Raw genomic sequence first — 20,609 nt, forward strand, 5'->3', positions numbered from 1 at the left:
AAGTTGTTTGCAAGAATTCCAAGTATTTGTCACCATTAAGATGGCCATGGAAAAAGAAAGGTCCAATAATTTTTGTTCCGATGATTCCGCACCATACGTTCACCGAAAATCTGCGTTGGAAACCTATATCTCTTTTCGCATGTGGATTCACATCGGACCAAGTATGCACGTTATGTCGATTTTCCATACCACAATTGGAAAAACAAGATTCATCAGACCATAATATTTTATTAAGAAAACCAAAGTCAGTGCGATAATTAACTCGAAGCCAGTGGCAGAACATTAATCGGCGATCTGCATCTCCTTCATGTAAAGCTTGTACTAAATTATCACGAAACGGTTTGAATTTGAATTTTTTTAGTACAGCGTGTACGTAACTTTTCGATAATTCTAAATTACGTGCTACTGTTCTTATGGATGTACGTCTGTTTTCAATAAAACTTAATAGCACACTTGTCTCTTTTTCTTCATCTGTTTGGATTGTACGTCGTTGTCTTGTTAGCGATCCTGTTTGACGCAATTGATCTTCAATTCGTCGAAATGTACGATTATTTGGTATTCTTCGTTCTGGATATTTTTGTTGATAAAGTAATCGTGCTTCATTTTCATTACGCATACTTAAATACCAGATCTCGAGCATATCACACTTTTCCGTAATTGTAAACATTGTTCTCACGCGCTCGTATGTAGACGATTGACTAACAGACTCATACTACCCTGTAATTCATATTACGTGCTATACAAATACTTTATTTACAAATCAAACAGTCGTGTATTTTGAAAAGTTGAAGGTCAGCGATCCTGTTCGATATAACAGACTTCATACGAGCGCGTGAGAATAATGTTTACAATTACGGAAAAGTGTGATATGCTCGAGATGTGGTATTACAACAGAAGTTGGGGGTATATTAAGGATATTGTTTATGCAACTATTCCTGAAAATGAAGAAGATTTACGACATAAAATCACTAGAGCTGTTGAAAGTATTACAACAGAAATGCTGCAGTTAACAATAAGAAACATTATAAAACGCGTTGAATGCTGTATCGATCATGATGGTAACAATTTCGAACCATTTCTTAATTAATTTGTTAATAAATATTTCATGAAAAAACAATGTTTACTTTCTCAACCTATTTGATATTCCAAATTTGTTCAACAATACTCGATCCAAATTATTACTTTAATACTTTGCATGCCGATTATCTCGTAAACGATGCGTCGTAGCAATTTTTTTCCTAATATAATTTTGATTTAAAATTACCTCTACTATGTAAATATGCAAAATAAAATTATAGGTACCCATTTAAAAAACCTACATTGACCTTCATAACTCAAAAAGGTGACGAGTAAAAAAAATTTCTTTACGTGCATTTTGTAGTCGACTAAAAACCATGTAAATTTTCCTTATTAAACTTTCTTCTAACTTCAACCAGTTACGAGATATTTGCTCGGACATTTATGGACGGACACCCTGTATACACAACACAAAAAAAATAGGGTAACACTTTTTAGACACCAAAAATTAGGCTATTTTCAAATGACTGTAATGAAAAATCATCGTAGATAAAAAATAAAAAAAGCATTTTAAAGGTTGAAGATCCAACTTTAACTCTCTATCAGCAGATTTTCAAAATTCTTTTAACTTCCTTGTCTTACGCAGTAAAAAAGCACACCATGTTTTGTTCCTTAAAATTTCGTATTTTTGACACTTTGCAGCTCGACTAACAAATTTTTTTCGAATAATTCAAGTAAAGCTTCATAAACTATAACATTTTGCCTACAAAATGTTTTTTTTCAAATTTTTCTAAGATTTTTTTTGACCGAGTTATGCAACTTTGAAGCTAAACCTGCATTTTTTACAAATGATATCCGTACTCCGTGAAAAATCATCGTAGACAAAAAATCGAAATACCATTTTAAAGCTCGAAGTTTCAGCTCTGACATGTTATTAATGGTTTTCAAAAATTTTTCAATTTCTTAGTACTATGCCCCAAAAAGGTACACTGTTTTTTCCTTGAAATTATGTATTTTTAACAGCTTGTAGTTCAATAAAAAATTTTTTCTCGACAAATCCAATGCAAATGTCATAAAGTATGACATTTTTTCTACAAAATGCTTTTTTAAAATTTTTTCTACGATTTTTTTTGACCGAGTTACAAGACTTCGAAGAAAGACATTTTTTACAGTCCATTTTTCTGAAAAATGACGTCTACCGCCAACATTAGCATTAGCCAATGTGCACCACGTGAAGGTTGCCGGTCGGATTTTTGCACATCGTGTGTGTGTGTGTGAGCGCGCGCGCGCGCGCGTGTGTATTTGCATGCGCGTGTGTGTGTGTATTACAGCAGAGATAAGGACCCCACAGTTCATCACTTCTGCGATATTTATTGACTCCAAACCCTCTCTGCTGTGTGTGTGTGTGTGTGTGTGTGTGTGTGTGTGTGTGTGTGTATGCGCGCGCGCGCATGAATGTTCAATAGTGTGTATTTCCTCCTCTCTGATCAATTACTGCTTGCAAGCGTTCTCGCATATTTATACATTTTGCAATACGATCTTGGGGAATGTTGTGCCAAATTTTCGTTAAAATTTCTCCCAATTCTTCTAAATTTTGCGGCTGTTCTTCGCCACGCCTTAATCGTCGTTCTTGGTGTCGACGAAATAAACGCTATGATCGACGTTGCGTTATGCCAGTACGATTTTACAACGGCGGTTCCGTGATGGTGTGGGGGTGTATATCACTTACAAGACAAAGTGATCTAGTGATCCTGCCACCTCCGGCCATGACGGGTGTTCGTTATATCAACGATATTCTACGACCACACGTTTTGCAATTAAATCGAACATGTCGAAACTTTATTTTTATGCAGGACAACGCTCGACCTCATACGGCGAATATAACGCGACGTCTTTTTGAACGACACGCAACTAGACTGTTAAATCATCTTGCCAATAGCCCGGACCTAAATCCAATCAAGCACATTTAGGATAAAATGGAACGACAATTAAGGCGTCGCGAAGAACAGCCGCAAAATTTAGAAGAATTGGGAGAAATTTTAACGAAAATTTGGCACATTATTCCGTAAGATTATATTGCAAGATGTATAAATATGCGAGAATGATTGCAAGCAGTAATTGATCAGAGAGGAGGATATACACTCTATTGAACACTCATGCGCGCGCGCGCATACACACACACACACACAGCAGAGAGGGTTTGGAGTCATTAAATATTGCTGAAGTGACAAAGTGTGGGGTCCTTATCTGTGCTGTGATACGCACGCACACACACACACACACACGCACACGCACACGCACACGCACACGCACACGCACACGCACACGCACACGCACACGCACACGCACACGCACACACACACACACACACAATGTGCAAAAATCTGACTGACAACCTCCACGTGGTTCACATTGGGAGTAGATGTGATGGGCCGGTTCTAACCCAATTTGGGGTGGGGGAAGTCACGTGACACGGGAGGAAGAGTGGGATGGGGAAGGGAGCCCCCCCCCCCTTATTAATTAAATTAATTAAATTTATATTAATTTTATATCAAACTATTAATTAAATTAATTATATTTATATTAATTTTATATCAAACAAATAATTAAAATAATTTTTATATTAGATTATTATTTAAAATAATTTTTTTATATCAAACTAATAATTAAAATAATTTTTTTCCAAATTGTTATTTGTTGAACTAATTTTTAATAAATTAATATAAATTTTTATTATGTTTATATTAGGTTAATATTAACCTAATATCAATTTAATATAAATTTTATATTAATTTATTAAAAAATTAGTTTAGTAAATAACATAATTTGGGAATAAACGTATCACTCTCTCTCTCTCCCTTTCCCCTGCGCGTTCTCGCTCGCATTAAATTTATATTAATTTTATATCAAACTATTAATTAAAATAATTTTTATTTTCGATTATTAATTAAAATAATTTTTTTATATCAAACTAATAATTAAAATAATTTTTTTTCCAAATTGTTATTTGCTAAACTAATTTTTAATAAATTAATATGAATTTTTATTATGTTTATATTAGGTTAATATTAACCTAATATCAATTTAATATAAATTTTATATTAATTTATTAAAAAATTAGTTTAGTAAGTAACATAATTTGGGAATAAACGTATCACTCTCTCTCTCCCTTTCCCCTGCGCGTTCTCACTCGCACACGTTACAGCTATTGTACATGGTTTTCTTTTTCTCTCGCCCGCACACATTGTTCTCGCTTGAATATGGTGTGACTAATGCTTTATCTTCTATGGCAATAATATATATACTCAAACAATGATTAAACATTAATTGAACATCAATTAAACCACGTTGTTCTATGATCGAACGTCTATCGAACCGCGTTGTTCTATGATTGAACGTCTACCGAACCACATTGTTCCATGATCGAACGTCTATGGATCCGCGTTGTTCTATGATCGAACGTCTATTGAACCACATTGATCAATAATTGAACATCAATTGAACGTCTATCGAACCACATTGTTCCATTATCGAACGTCTATCGAACCGCGTTGTTCTATGATCAAACGTCTATCGAACCACATTGTTCCATGATCGAACGTCTATTGAACCATGTTGCTCCATAATCGAACATCAATTAAACTACGTTGTTTCATGATCGAACATCTATCGAACCATGTTGCTCCATAATCGAACATCAATTAAACTACGTTGTTCCATAATCGAACGTCTATCGAACCGCGTTGTTCCATAATCGTACTACTATTGAATCATTATTATACCACTATTGATTCTTAACTATCGAGATAGGGAAAGAAAAAAAAAATATATATATATATATTTATGTATTATATATTTTTATTTTTTCAAATAATACAATTATTCTTTTGGCGTTGTGACCACCAATTATACATTTTAAATACATTTTGTAATGCGCAATTCTTAACATGTTTTCCACATTGTATAGTGTTAGTAGCATCTAATTTATTCAAAGATTCTATGTCTTCATAATCAGCATCCATGGTCTTGATGACTACATTATCTCTCGCATCAGCATCCAGCATATCCTTTAACCACTCTTGTTTTTCATGCCCCTTAACATATACAAGATCTTCATTGTCGTCATCGCCGTCGTCACCATCGATGTCATCATTCTTTATCATTCCATACACAGCTCTCGTAATCAGATCTTTCGCCATCCAATACGGGACCATCCCATCGTGCCATTGCAATCCATGATGATAAGCAGTCAACCAAGAAACGCAAGACTTTTCGGATTTTAGCAATGCGTCCCATGGTATAGAATTTGTAAAAATGTAATGTGAGAGAACGTTCTTCTGTCTCAATACCGCCACTTCCTTCACGACAAATCTTCTTCTAACAATGAAACCTTGCAGGTCTACAAATGTTGGCACGACCATAACGAGTAATTTTTCGAGACTGCTTCTTATTACAAAACATCTTGATTTTTATATGGCAGTATTTTTACATGATTTTGCGCACTACATTGGTCAATGGGGAATATTCAATCACGCGATCGTGTATAATGAGACAGTAGGCGCTAGTATTTGCCGGTGCATTCTCTTTCAATTCAAACTCCAATCTCACATCAACGGTAGCGCTCTTAATAGACTCGTTTTGTCGCGAGCAGTCAATGACAGCCATAGCATAAGATCTAAATGCTGCTACGTCAAACATCGGTTCCAAACATTTATGTTGATAATAAGACGGACGAAAACGTGCATACATGTCATATAAGAGAGCGTATTTGCCTTTACCAAAGTCTAGATTCAGATCATCGTAAGGATAAAATTCGGAGTTTAGGTAAAGTTTTACATTGGTTATTTTACTGGTATCAAGGTATCTCTTGTCAGCTCTCATAATATTTTTTCTATTAGTCTGCAGAGCAAAAATGACATATCGTGGTTTTTCTAGCTGAGTTGCAGTCTTGACTGCCCAGGAATGCTTCGTCGTACTTGGCAATAAGGGATACTCATATAGATCCCATGAACGGAAACTCACACTCAGGTATCGCCCGCTCTGCAAGGTTCGCAACATGGATAGTTTGTTGACTTCATTTAACATAACATGAGGCATACGCCATTGCACTTTGAATAATTCGAGTTTCGGTTCCATCGCTGGATCTCCCACAAGACAATTGTTATCATTGCGCGCTCGTATCAAAATTAACTCATGACGAGCATTAACTATCACATGTTTGTAATCTTCACAAAATCCCAATAGCACGTTAAGCGGTACGCAAAAATTAAAGTATCCATCAAATGTTTCTATTCTATCCCCATATGGAAATCCAGCATGTAATAGATTCCTTATGTTTAACTCCGACATTGATACATAAGTTTTCATCATACTAGTCATTCCAACGTTTCTAGAGCGATCAATCTCCACACCGTTGAGTTCATATCGAATTTCATCAAACATGTACCCCACACAATTAAAACCAAGCACTGGCGTATTGGCATTTACATTCTTTGTCGTCAATCTTCCTTCGATGTAGAGAAAACTTTCACACGGTAACGTATATAAATCTTGCTGCTGTATTGGTATCCTTATCTCATCGCTATTCCCAAATGTCGTGTTGGCATACGGGTTGTACGTGTGAGTCTCCATCTTGATGATGCGATCGTCAAAGATCGGCTCACCTTTAACGTTCAAGATATCAACCATTTCGTACAGTGAATCCCAATGATTTCAAAAATTGTATGTTTGATGCGGTGAGTTTCCTTTTGCCAGGCAATTGAATATTCTTGATTGGCGTCGTCGTCGTCGTCGTTGTCGTCTCTTTGTTATAACTTGTGTCTCTTGATTGTTTTACCTGCTCGTTGAACACGAGCATGTCACGTTATCGTCTCTGTCTCCGTACGTGCAGTCTAACAGTGATTTCCTCTCCGCGAAAATCGAGCAACTGACCGTCTTGATCCACAATGCGAATCGTTAAGTCTGAAATGCTCCGTGCGATGACTGGAAGGTAAATGATCTGCGATGGCGTTTCCGATATCTTATATCCTGGTGGCACTCTCGGTGAAAACTCGTGTATCGTGTGCACACACTTATCATTGCTGTACGCCCCCGTGGTTACGTTGCATTCTATGCGAATAATATTTACATTGATAATATTTATCGGTGCATCTGATTCATGCCACTGTTGAGGCTCTAGTATACGACTCGATGAAAATCCTAGCAGCGAGCCAATGTTATTGGGTTTGGTAAAATTTATTTGATGGGCACAGTTGACCTCACTCTTCATCGTATTGTTATTCGCGCGGATCATTATCGGGAACTCTCCTTTCTCACCGTCATCGAACACCAAATCACCGCGGACAACCGGCGTTGCAATCGAAATACCATCGACATCAAGATGATGAGATTGTAAAATTGCACGTTTCAGATACTTGCTTATGTCACGCAGTTCATACGATCCTTCGGGAATGATAATTTCCTTATCATCCTTGTCATAGTAAAATTTATTATTCGATGAGTTTACATTAGGTATCGTGTAGTAGGTTTCAAAGTCTGTCAAGCCGAGCTCGTAATCATCGTCGCTCAAATCTACGGCTGGAAAGTAGCTTACCGCGAGGATGCTACTTTTGCCTGTCAGTGTAAACGTCAGTGACATGTCTGAGCGAGTACTGAATTTCAAGCAGTGCAATGTCAGTTTTTAAACTGATTTTCAACGGTTTGTAAAAATTGCAGACAAAGTTGTCCACAATTGCTTTGATCGTAACGTTGATAAGCCTTGCGATTGTACTCAATTTGTGTGACGTTTAGATATCGCACCAATTCTCTCGGTGGACGAAGGTTACCAAAACTGTCAAAATATATAACGCGATTCTCTCTCTTTGCATACGCCACCCAATGAGTGCCAGGTCCCTTAGCATTGTCCAAATTCACGATACCGCTCTCGTTTCTATATACTCTATCTGTTGGTAAGGTGGTACGCATGAAAACACCTCTGAAATATGGAATGCGCATACGGTTTGCCAGTTGTTGCAGTTGTACGTTGGTAGTCGCACCCTTTGGCATTTTTAATGCTTCTTTTTTGACGTTTTTTTTTTTCTCGAGATTCCTCGTCCGTGCTTGTATGGAGCAAGATAAACTCCACCACCTTCTATGACACGATTATGGCGTTTCAGTTCTTCCAGTTGACGCTGTGCCGCTTTATTATCGTTAACCACTTTTGCGATTCCCGCCGCTCCACCAGCAACTGAACCAAGGACTCCCAACAACGGTAGAATTGGTAGGAAACCACCGCGTTTCGCCACCGGAAGTATTCGTTTTTTCGTCGTTGCCTTCTTTTTCTTCTTCATTTTTTTTTCAAACCCATGCCGAGTTTTGTCTTAGCCTTCATAGCTGCCCAAACGGTTGCAGCAGCAGCTCTCTCCCCGAGAGTTGAATCTTTTGCAGTAATGCGTTTTCGCGCTTTTGTTGCGAGTATATCGTCGGCCACGTGTCGTTTAGCGAGATCTTTGCTTTGCGAATAGGCTATATCGTGGTCACAACACGCCGCGTCCAACGGATTAATGCCTCGGTCGCCTCTAGTCAATCGCTTTTCTAAATGCGTTCCCGGACCGCAAAACTGATATCCGGGGATATGCAATTCGAAAGGAAGTGCATTTATCGCGCTGTTCAATAAGCCACAACCCTTACGTTTCTTCGACATTCAACACAATTTTTTTTATCAATCGTTAAACTGAGTCTGTAGCAGTTATCCAACACAAAACATTTTGTATACTAAGCTCTTTCGCTCAACGCGCTTCTATAAATAGGCCAGCTTTCGGTATCGTTTTTCATTTTCTTTTTTATCGTTATAGAGAGAGAGAGAGTGTAAGAGAGAGAACAAATATGCGGTTCGTGCGACAGTTGCAGGTGATTGAAGTGATAAATTTTGATGATAAAATACAGTTAATGTCTGAGAAAAAGATGCGTAAGCATGGAAACATGTTACCGATTTCTATACGCGGTATCATCTGTGGTCCGTCAAACTGTGGCAAGACAAACGTGTTGATAAGCTTAATGGAAAGTCCACATGGTGTGCGCTTCGAGAACGTGTATGTGTACTCAAAATCACTGCAACAACCAAAATATCAATACTTGGAGAACTTATTGACACCGATAGATGAAATTGGTTATTTTACATTTTCCAACAACAACGACGTCGTTCCACCGAACGAGGCGCTTCCAAATTCCATTTTTATCTTTGATGACGTGGCATGTGACAAGCAAGATGTTATAAAAGAGTACTTTGCAATGGGTCGTCACATGGATGTTGACAGCTTCTATCTCTGTCAGACGTATGCAAAGATACCGAAACATCTTATACGTGACAATGCGAATTTGTTAATCTTATTCAAACAAGATGGTACCAACCTCAAACATGTATACAACGATCATGTAAACACCGACATGTCGTACGAAGATTTTTGTGAATTGTGTAGTACTTGTTGGCAACAAAAGTATGGATTCCTAGTAATAGACAAGGATAGTGCGCTTAACAACGGGCGATACAGAAAAGGATTTAACGATTATGCGGTACCGTAACGTGGTTAGTTGTTGACGATTCGTTAAGTAAGCAACGTTTCTCCTCCAACATGAACAACAACAACAGTATCGAGGATCGTGAGAGAATAGCAAAGCAGATTGCAAAAACGAGCGATTTGATTCGTAAAAAATATCATGCTTTGAAAACTGGTAAAATAGAGGAAGATATAGTGTTGGAGAAACAGTTTAAACCCATCGTCGAACCTCTAAAACAGATTGTTGAAAATACTGAGAAATCTCAACCAATTAAGAACAAAGTCAATTTTGTTGAAGACACCGAGAACTCTCGGCCGATTAAAAGAAAAGTCATTGATGCTGTAAAAAGAAAAATTAAGAAAGAAGTCAATGTTGTGAAAGATGTTAAGGAAGAAGCTAATGTTGCGAAAAAAATCATTAAAAGAAAACATGAGTTTAGCGGTAATAGTGATAGATTGTTTGAATTAACACCACCACCAAGAAAGCAACGCAAGATACAATTGAATGATGATGACTATGGCGACGACAAGGACACCTTGGATTCATCAACGTTTAGTTTTGAACCAACGTTTGAATCTACACCGATAAAACCGCAAAACCCACCACTACTACCATTCATACCGGAGGAAGAAGAAGAAGAAGATGTCAAAATGAAATCTACATTTGAAACGTCTGTCAGAGAGGCTTTGCAACTACCAGAAGAGCGTGATGTGTTGTATAGTCAGCTGGGACCATTGGGACGAAAGTACTTGGACCTGCTCTTTGCTAACGACAAACGAAACGAGGTTGATTATGTGTACGGTGTATTTTTCGGGAAAGATGGTATGAGGCTCGGAGACAAACGATTTGACATCAACAAAGATGACAAATTAATCATAGGTAAAGTAAAGTACAATGGTACACCAGGATTATACGAGTTGATTTTTAAGAGACTTCCCGATAAAGCTATTATTACCGAGGATGACAAACAAACGTATAAAAATATACTGTTAAAAACGAATGCTCATAGACGTAGTTGGAGCGCCGATAATCCCATCATGGGTAACAAGGGATACAAATATAAGCAAATCATCGCTCCGCTTATGGGTCCAAAAAAGGGTAAAGGTGTGATATCATCCACCATGAGGTTGACTGATAACAAGATCGATTACGTTCATTGGGACGATCCTAACGAACTAGTTGACCGCCTTCGATTGCTCGACGCTTCTCGTCGAGCTGGCAACAACGCTCATGATAATGAGATTCTGTCAATAATCGAAGAACTTTGCGAGGTCGGCCTTATTATAAATTAAAACCGCACGATACAAAATCATTTAGTCAACGTCGAAATGCCAATAAACAAGTTTGGAATATCACTCGGAAAAAGTGGAGTGGAGCCATACTACCAATGGAATGGATCACTCAGAAATTACGTGCGTGACAATGCTCTTTGCGTGGTCGCAGCCGACTTTGACGCAAGGTCGCGTAAGATTCGACGTGTAGCTCTACCTGTGGACGATGATGATGCTGCAAACAAACGATACGTGCAACAAAGCATACAAATTTTGATAAATCGACAGGAAGAATTCGAGAAGAGGATGATAGAGTTCCAAAATAACATACAAACTGCGCTACATAAGCCTGAAATAATGACGCTTTTTTCTGATAAGACAAAATAGAAGAGAGAGTAAACATCATATCTCTGCATCATTCGTGTGTCATACATCGTGATCAAACATGTCTAAGAAGAAAAGTTCCGAGAAACAGCGGCTGGTGGAAGAACTGCATGCCCCTGCAAGAAAAAATTTCCCGCGAAGACATGTCATAGTTTACGGATACGATGATCTGTGGCAGGCAGATGTGGTCGAGATGCGTCCTTATATGCGATTTAACAAAGGTTACCACTACATTCTCACCGTTATCGATGTGCTGAGCAAGTATGCATGGGCCGTGCCGTTGAAAACTAAGAGTGGAACTGAGATGGCTGCAGCGATAGCAAAGATAATTCGAGGCCATGGAAGATGTCCAAAAAATTTGCAAACTGACATGGGAAAAGAATTTTACAACGTAAACGTGCAAGAACTTTTGAAAAAACATGACATTAATCACTATTCTACATACTCTGTAATGAAGGCGTCGGTGGTCGAACGGTTCAACCGTACGTTGAAGAACAACATGTGGAAACAGTTTACACTCAATGGAAGCTATAAATGGATTGATTTGTTGCCACGTCTCTTATCGGAGTACAATATGAGAAAGCACCGAACTATTGGTATGCGACCCATCGATGTTACTCCCACAAATTCTGAAAAACTTTTAACCACGGTGTACAATCACCCTAAGATTGCCAAACCAGCGCGATTCAAAGTGGGTGATTCGGTACGTGTGAGTAAATTCAAAACAACCTTTGAGAAAGGTTACACACCAAATTGGACGACGGAGGTGTTTAGAATCATAAAAATGCAGAAAACAAATCCTGTGACATATCTCCTGGAAGACTACCGTGGAAAACCTGTTGCCGGAGGATTCTATGAATACGAGTTGCACCGTGTTGCTAATCCCGATGTGTATCTTGTTGAAAAAGTGTTGCGTAAAAGAGGAAATGAGGTTTATGTGAAATGGCTGGGATTCGATGAATCACATAATTCTTGGATACATAAGGATAGTGTGTTGTAAATAAATTATATATATTATGACATTATAAAGCATTTTGTGCTTACATTTATTAAAATATATAAACATATAAAATACAAAAAAAATGAGTTGCTTATTTCTAAAACATATGTTATTAAAAAAATGTTTTATTTATAATATTCATAATATTTACAAAATTAGTGTTTTATTTGTAATATTCGCAATATATACATATATTATAAAAATTAAGTATTTTATTTATAATATTCGCAATATATACACATAATACAAATTAAGTGTTTTATTGAGGTATTTTGTAATGCCCCCATGGCAGAGTGTTAGTAGAACCAGGTACAATATATCGCTTATCGTCGTATGGACTTAGAGCAATCTTAGTTTCAAGCACGGTATATACTTCATGTAATTTAGATCTTATGCATGACTGTTGTCGCATCATTTCAATTTCATCATGCAAGCATCGCGTATAATCATTGAAAGTTATTGATTTAGCTACAACGTTGCTCTTGATTCCTTTAACTTTCTTCGTGTCTTTTTTACCATCAACACGCAAGGCATACATCTTTGCTCTAAGCCCTACGAATTCAGTCATAATCAGACCATTATTTTCGTCTTTCATTAGTCCGGGCACTTTTTTATTAGCGAGCGGAATACCGTATGCATTATCAACCGCGTAATCGCTTGTGTCAAATTTATTAATATCACGCTTCATAATTTTGTATACGTCATCACATTCAATGTTATATATTAAACTATCTGTATCAGTATACATAATTTTACATTTCTCGCGAAACAATGGCGCCATGTATTCATGATGAAATTCATACAAGCATGTCTTGGATACGTCGAGTATACACATACCCACGTAAATTGGCTTGTTGAACTTCACCTCAAGTTTACGCAGTTCGATCGCAACCAGATTCTCCGAAAAGACGCTACGGCTGTGAAAATTCGGTTTCGCAATCATTGCCTCTGCGCCGTACCGTCCGTCCCATTTAGTTACTAATTTCACATTAACGTGGTTACGCACGTTCTCCATGGTTTTACCAAATACCGCGTTATTCATTAATTTATACAAATTTTTCTCAAAATCGTTGTTTGCACGAGTTCTAAAATCTGTATTAAGCTGAATGTAATCGCGAAGCCATGGAGATTGCACAAATTGTAGTACGCGGTGAATTTTTACTACACGAAGACCATGGCGCATGCATTGTTGCAGGTTGCGGTAATGAATGACGTAACGCTTTTTGTCATATACTGTCGCGAGAAGCTTATCCTGTTTTTTACCGGGCGGCTTATCGCGTATCGGACAGAACGGTAGATCAGCATGAGCGTCATGGAGATGTTGCGGATACTCCAAGTCTACCTCGAGAATATAACCCGTAGGTGAATCTGGAGCGATCGCGCTCACGTCAAAGTTCTCGGCGTCTTTGACCCATCGAAATTCGCCGTAGGGCAATGGTTGACACATTGCCCAACCATACAAATTATTAACGTCGTAGTACATTAAATATGACGACGGTTTCGATGGGTCGTACGAACACATGTACTTGTTATTGGCCTGTGCATATCTATTGGAACATTGACTTAGACCGCCGCGTATTCCGCGTTCAATAAACAATATCATATCAATTTCCGTCAGCAGCTCGAATTTTATTCGCGTATATTTCAACATTGCATCCCACGTATAACCTGGCAATGTGTAATAATGTGCGGGATCGAGTCCGTAACTAGTAATGCAACTATCGCGAAAGTTCTCAAAGATATCAGCCAACAACAGTACATCGGTTTTCAAGTATAAATCACTGTAATCTCCGAGCGTTTGAATGGAGAACTGCTGCCAAACGTTCACGGCGTGAGTGTAATCGTTCTCCGACACCGTTTCACCAGTCAGAGAACTGTAAAACGATTCGCGCGGTGGTAGACGCGTGTCCTGCAGCTTGTCTACATGATCCACATATTCATAGGGAAAAATACCTTTGCGTGTTAACAATTTAAATTCCTCTTTTGATAGTGAGGAAAATTCCGAACGTGAAATTTTTAATTTATCAATACTTAAAAACGATGCTAATTTATTAAGACTAGAAGCAAGAAATTTGTATGAATCTATAAACCGCAATTGTATGCAATGTTTTTGAGAACTCAAGTTTTTTTTTTCAGCGGTATCTTCAACGTGTTTAGTGAAAGAGATGTATTTTTCTTTATTTATTGGCAGCAAATCGATCCTGCCTTCAAACGCGGCAGCAATTTCTTTAATAATGAAATGTGAATCATAGCCTGATAAATTATGAAACACAATTGGAATGCAATATGAATTTTTATAATTTAGATTACAGTTTGAATGGGCAGGACCACGGTACCGACCGGTTAGATGGCAATGATCGCGCACCCGCGTGTCATCCGGCGCGAACGGTTTCTCACAAATATGACAACGTATCGCACTACGGTACGCCTCGTTCTGTTGTCTCGACAGTGTTTCCATTGGCACATTAGCGGATATTTTGGCTTTTACATTATGTGCCAAGTCTTTTAATTTATTAATAAACCACGCAACGCAATCATTACCGCGACGAGAACAGTATCCGGATAACGCGTCGTCGTACGAGCATTTCACATAGTATGCTACACTGAATACCTCGTGATGCTGATACGACGCCTCCCTCGCTGGTTCCATTTTGCGCAGAACGCACTCCAAATCTGCGTAGACAATAAATGGCTTGCGCTCCTTGTTGCACAGGTGGCTGAATTCGAGCCACTTGTCCTCCTCGCTCGGCAGTCGAATGGCGCAGTCATTCATTTTTTTGCAGTCCACTGTGTGAGCCTCCAATTTTTCACAGGAACTGAAGTAGTGCAGACATCTATAAAAATAAAGAAACAATTTTTAAATATTTTTAAAATATTTTTATACACAAAAAATATGCGTTTCTTCTTCTTCTTATGATTATACTTACCGATCGCAAATGTATTTTTTGTGCTGCTTTTTGCTCAGTTGTGAGCTCACGAGACGAGACAGATTTTTAATCCATGTAAAATGGCCGACGTTGTTATCTTGTGGATCTTGCATATATAATAGGTTTACGTGTTTCTCCTTTTTGTTGTCGGTGAGTCGAATCGGAAGAATTCTTGAATCCTTTTCATTCTTCTCAACACTGTACACGTTGATCGAGACACTGTTCATACGTTCAAATTTTGCAATGTCTTTTAGCGCCACTGGAAACTCTATGCCGTTGAAGTGAAGTACTGTCGCGTAATGTGGATAAGAAGATGTTCGGTCCGTATGACGTTCGACTGGATGCAGAGCAGCCACTACTGACCACGCGAAACACGCATTGTCTTTAGATTTCACGTTGATCACTGCTCGCTTCAGTATTATTTCATGTGGTAATGCGATGTCACACCCCGCGTGCATGGGATTATGCTTGTTTATGTTCACCGTCAAATTTAAGATTCGCAACAATTTCCATCCGCTATCACGTTCTTGGAACTCATCGAGCATTGCTAACGTGACTTCGATGACGCGTTGCTCGTACCACTCGTGCAGATTTGAAGTGCGATAAAGTTCATAATTTTTAGTAGTGACATTTTTATTATCATGTTCACCACGAATGTTCGTAAACTCACCGTTGAACACGGTGTTCACTTTTACATTATTATGTTCTCGTATAGCATCTCCCACTCGCTCAATCACAATTTCCCACGCATCTTCAAGAAACTGACGTGGATCAATATGGTCCGTGTTAATCACCGCACCGGTCAGTATACGGCTTTCGAAAGCCGTATCTATTTCACGCCATCGGAGTCCCGCACTGTATCCTGCACCCACATGCATGAATCGTCGGCGCACTGAGTCTTTTAGTCCTTCAAGTCGTGCGATATGAGCAATTGCGGATTGTCTCTCACCAATTGTTAATCGCAAGCGTTTAACTCGACTACGCTCTTCCAGCAATTCAATAAATTCATCACATTGCTGCTCCCATGCGATAAACTCTTCACTCGTATTTAATCGAGCGGATTGCTCCACTAAGTCACGCTCCGTTTGCTCCATATTATAAGTCACAAACAGTACTGATGAATTTTGAAAATGTCTTTTGAAATAGTCTTTCAATTTGTGCAAATGTAGCACAAATTACATGGCATAATTTGGTACAATGGGGTGTCACATTCTGTACAATATCTCTTGCGAATATCTGCAACTTTGCGAATCCTGTGTCTACGAACAGCACAGGCACCTTCAAATTCTGCACGCAAACTTACTACACATTTGGAGCAGTATTTATGATGTGGGTAGTCTCTCTCGATGAAAAAAAAATATATCACGCACATTTTTTTAGAGTCATTAAAGGTGTTTATCTCTGTCTGTTTAAAATCTTGAAACTTTCCCCCTTGAAGCTGTTTGTCGAACGTTTCTTCATCAGTATCACTTTCATAACATGAATCGTCAGAAAGAACGTGGTTGAAATCTTCTTCGTCTGAATCGTCCATTAATTCAAATTCATCTTCTATTTCCATTTCATCTTGTGGCACTATATTTTCTTCTTCCATCTTCGTGAAGAAAAAATGTATGATGATATTCGAAATCTTCTTACAGAACTTTTCATGAAACTTCTTGCTGAACTATTCACGAAACTTCTTACTGAACTTTTCGTTGAACCGAGAACTCAAAAACTGACCGAGAGCAACTCAGACTTCTCGGTTTTATACTGAGCTAGGGCAATGGAAGTACACATTTTGAAAAAAATGTATAACTCATCTTGACGTTGTCAAGATAAAATAAATTCAATGTTATTGAGAAAAATAACATTCGACATGGAACAAATCTTTTTCAGCTTTTATTAATTTTAAGATATAGTCACATATCATTATATGTTTTATAGTAGGGTCTGCATAGAAAAGTAACCCATAAAAATAAGTCATGTCAATCTTGGAAAAGAGCTGATTTTTTATCAAGATAAAATAATACAATATTATTTTTAAAACCATTGAAATAGTACATTATCTTACCTTTTACAATTTTATCAAAAAATTTTTTTTTAAACCAGATATTCACATGTCATTTTATGTTTTATGGGAGTCTGCATTGAAAAGCACCCCATAAACGTAAATCAATTTTAAAAAGAGCTGATTTTTTATCAAGATAAAATAATACAATATTATTTTAAAACCATTGAAATAGTACATTATCTTACCTTTTACAATTTTATCAAAAAATTTTTTTTTAAACCAGATATTCACATGTCATTTTATGTTTTATGGAAGTCTGCATTGAAAAGCACCCCATAAACGTAAATCAATTTTAAAAAGAGCTGATTTTTATCAAGATAAAATAATACAATATTATTTTAAAACCATTGAAATAGTACATTATCTTACCTTTTACAATTTTATCAAAAAATTTTTTTTAAACCAGATATTTACATGTCATTTCATGTTTTATGGGAGTCTGCATTGAAAAGCACCCCATAAACGTAAATCAATTTTAAAAAGAGCTGATTTTTTATCAAGATAAAACATTACAATAGATTTTCCATTATTTTTTCTTCCTATAACTAAGTTGAATAAAACTTCTTTGGAGATTTTCTTTTCAATAAGTAATATCTATGAGAAATTTCTAGGTTTGAATGATATCATTTTAAGAATTTTCCAGAATGTACAATGTGATATTGCTAGCTCTATAAATTAGGAACACTGAGACTACAGTAGTTTCTAGACTCTCGTAAATTCTGTATTTTGCAACATTTTATAGGCGTATTGTGTGTAATTACTATCTATAATAGAAGAATTTTGTTATAAAAAAATTATTAAATATGTGGAGGGGATTACAAAATAGAGGAGGGGATTATAAAATAAAAGAGGGGATTACATAATAAAAAGGAAGCCAGAAAACTCTACTGCATCAGTCGCTCAGTGAACAGTTGAAAACTCTCAGAAAAAAATATATACGAGGAAAAGATGGACTACTACGTTCCGCTTCAACAGGACGAAACGTGTGAAAAAATGTAAGTATCTATAATTTTTATACATTTTTTAAATATTTTGTTTCCGTTTTTGCAACTAACTTATCCATATTTTTTATTTACAGAATATTGCCACGGTATACACCTCGCATTTTGGGGAGGAGATTGGCATTGACGTCCACAGCGTATAAATATCTCAACATTGGAATCAGCGTAGGATCAACATCGTTTGTGGAGATACTTATTGGTGACAACCGAGGCAATCAAATAATTCTGGCTCATGCAACGTGGACAGCACTGTTCCAGAAACGTATGGATATTGAGCGACTCGTGCAATCGACTTCGCCTTCTTCAGCATTACCGATTCAAGATCTTATTGTGCAACTCATTAAACTGCGTAATGAAAATGTTGTTAAACTAACATTACGCGATACTTGCATGTATTTGAAACCAAAAACTGTACTTTTTCTATTTGAGCTCGAACAATGCGTCGAGCATATATATTATTCTTTATATCAATATACATATACAGTGAGCGAAAAATATAAACATTTTGTATCCCTTTTACGCCAAAATTATGTTAATAATAAATGTGATGCGGCAAAACTCTTGCGAGAAAAATATGATAAAACTTCGCTTTTAGAATGTGAAATGTTAGCTTACGCTTTAGATAATATTGTACATGATGCATTACATGACAAATAAATAAAAAATTGAAATTTTGAAACGATGTCTTCAATATTATCTTTTCCTATTCAACCATTGTCCCTTAGAAGATAAAGCGTTAGTCATACCATATTTAAGCGAGAACAACAACATGTGCGGGAGAAAGAAAAAAACCATGTATAATAGTCGTAACGTGTGCGAGCGAGAGCGCACAGGAGGGAAGAAGACAGAGAGAAAGAGAGAGAGAGCGATACGTTTATTCCCAAATTTTTGATATTTGCTAAACTAATTTTTTTAATAAATTAATATAAAATTTATATTAAATTGATATTAGGTTAATATTAACCTAATATAAACATAATAAAAATTCATATTAATTTATTAAAAATTAGTTTAGCAAATAACAATTTGGAAAAAAATTACTTTAATTAATAGTTTAATATAAAATTAATATAAATTTAATTAATAATCTAATATAAAAATTATTTTAATTAATAGTTTGATATAAAATTAATATAAATTTAATTAATAATCTAATATAAAATTATTTTAATTAATAGTTTGATATAAAATTAATATAAATTTAATTAATAATCTAATATAAAAATTATTTTAATTAATTTAATTAATAGGGGGGGGGGGGCTCCCTTCCCCATCCCACTCTTCCTCCCGTGTCACGTGACTTCCCCCACCCCAAATTGGGTTAGAACCGGCCCATCACATCTACTATTGGGTAATGGTAAACGCCATTTTTCAGAAAAATGTACTGTAAAAAATGTGTTTCTTCGAAGTCTTGTAACTCGATCAAAAAAATTCTTAGAAAAATTAAAAAAAAAACATTTTGTAGGCAAAATGTTGTAGTTTATGAAGCTTTACTTGAATTATTCGAAAGAAATTTGTTGGTTGAGCTGCAAGTGTCAAAAATACGAAATTTTAAGGAACAAAACAGGGTGTGCTTTTTTAGTGCGTAAGACAAGGAAGTTAAAAGAATTTTGAAAATCTGCTGACAGAGCGTTAAAGTTGGATCTTCAAGTTTCAAAATATTTTTTTTATTTTTTATCTACGATGATTTTTCACCGAATTACAATTATGTGAAAATAGCTTAATTTTTGGTGTCTGAAAAGTGTTCCCTATTCTTTTTGAGTAGTGTATAATTAAAGTATATTCATATAAATATATAAAATTAATTTAATTTTCTACTGACTTTCATAGATGTTATTGAAACATTTTTTAAACAAATTTTAAAACCAATAATAATTGAAAAATAAATAGCTTAAATGTTAAATTAATAATAAATAAACATAATTTTATACAAATAAAAAATAAGTAAACATATTAATATTAAATAAACATTAAATAAATATTAAATACACAGTTAAAAAGTGCTTACTAAAATGATTTTTACAATTAAATATTTCATGAAAAAAATAAATACTTAAACAATATCAAATAAACGTTTAAAAAACGTTTATTATAAAACATATAATAAATATTAATTAAATATTAAATTAATATTCAATAAATATTAAATTAATGTTTTTAAAAAATGTTTTTTCAAATAAAAAGTTAATGTAAAGTAAACTTTAAATTAATATTGAATAAATGTTAAATTAATATTTTTTAAAAATGTTTTTTCAAATGAAAAATTAATGTGAAATAAATATTAAATTAATGTTGAATAAATGTTAAATTAATGTTTTTAAAAAATGTTTTATCAATTAAAAAATTAATGTAAAATAAATATTAAATTAATGTTGAATAAATGTTAAATTAATGTTTTTATAAAATATTGTTTCAAATGAAAAA

General features: G+C 35.8%; 3 protein-coding genes across 3 annotated transcripts; 1 reads left to right on the forward strand and 2 right to left on the reverse strand.

Moving 5' to 3' along the window:
• Window positions 1–5,502: 5,502 nt before the first annotated feature.
• LOC120359474 lies at window positions 5,503–6,705 on the reverse strand. The gene has a single exon (XM_039457053.1). It carries the CDS (start codon window positions 6,703–6,705, stop codon window positions 5,503–5,505), a length of 1,203 nt encoding a protein of 400 aa, XP_039312987.1.
• Window positions 6,706–15,098: 8,393 nt separating this feature from the next.
• LOC120359529 lies at window positions 15,099–16,260 on the reverse strand. The gene has a single exon (XM_039457341.1). It carries the CDS (start codon window positions 16,226–16,228, stop codon window positions 15,131–15,133), a length of 1,098 nt encoding a protein of 365 aa, XP_039313275.1. The 5' UTR covers window positions 16,229–16,260; the 3' UTR covers window positions 15,099–15,130.
• Window positions 16,261–17,138: 878 nt separating this feature from the next.
• On the forward strand, window positions 17,139–18,864 carry LOC113004837. Its single transcript, XM_026139308.2, has 2 exons — window positions 17,139–18,179; window positions 18,263–18,864. Exons 1-2 carry the CDS (start codon window positions 18,133–18,135, stop codon window positions 18,840–18,842), a joined length of 627 nt encoding a protein of 208 aa, XP_025995093.1. The 5' UTR covers window positions 17,139–18,132; the 3' UTR covers window positions 18,843–18,864.
• The last annotated feature ends 1,745 nt before the right edge of the window (window positions 18,865–20,609 follow it).

Source organism: Solenopsis invicta, chromosome 14 (genome assembly GCF_016802725.1).
Source record: "Solenopsis invicta isolate M01_SB chromosome 14, UNIL_Sinv_3.0, whole genome shotgun sequence".
NCBI lineage: Eukaryota > Metazoa > Arthropoda > Insecta > Hymenoptera > Formicidae > Solenopsis > Solenopsis invicta.

What these genes read in the sequence shown, in the direction of transcription:
- LOC113004837 (XM_026139308.2), top strand. Translation starts at nt 18,133, where the DNA reads ATGGACTACTACGTTCCGCTTCAACAGGACGAAACGTGTGAAAAAAT. An exon ending in GACGAAACGTGTGAAAAAAT is followed by an intron (nt 18,180 to 18,262) that starts GTAAGTATCTAT and finishes TTTTATTTACAG; the next exon opens with AATATTGCCACGGTATACAC.
- LOC120359474 (XM_039457053.1), bottom strand. Translation starts at nt 6,705, where the DNA reads ATGGTTGATATCTTGAACGTTAAAGGTGAGCCGATCTTTGACGATCGC.
- LOC120359529 (XM_039457341.1), bottom strand. Translation starts at nt 16,228, where the DNA reads ATGGAGCAAACGGAGCGTGACTTAGTGGAGCAATCCGCTCGATTAAAT.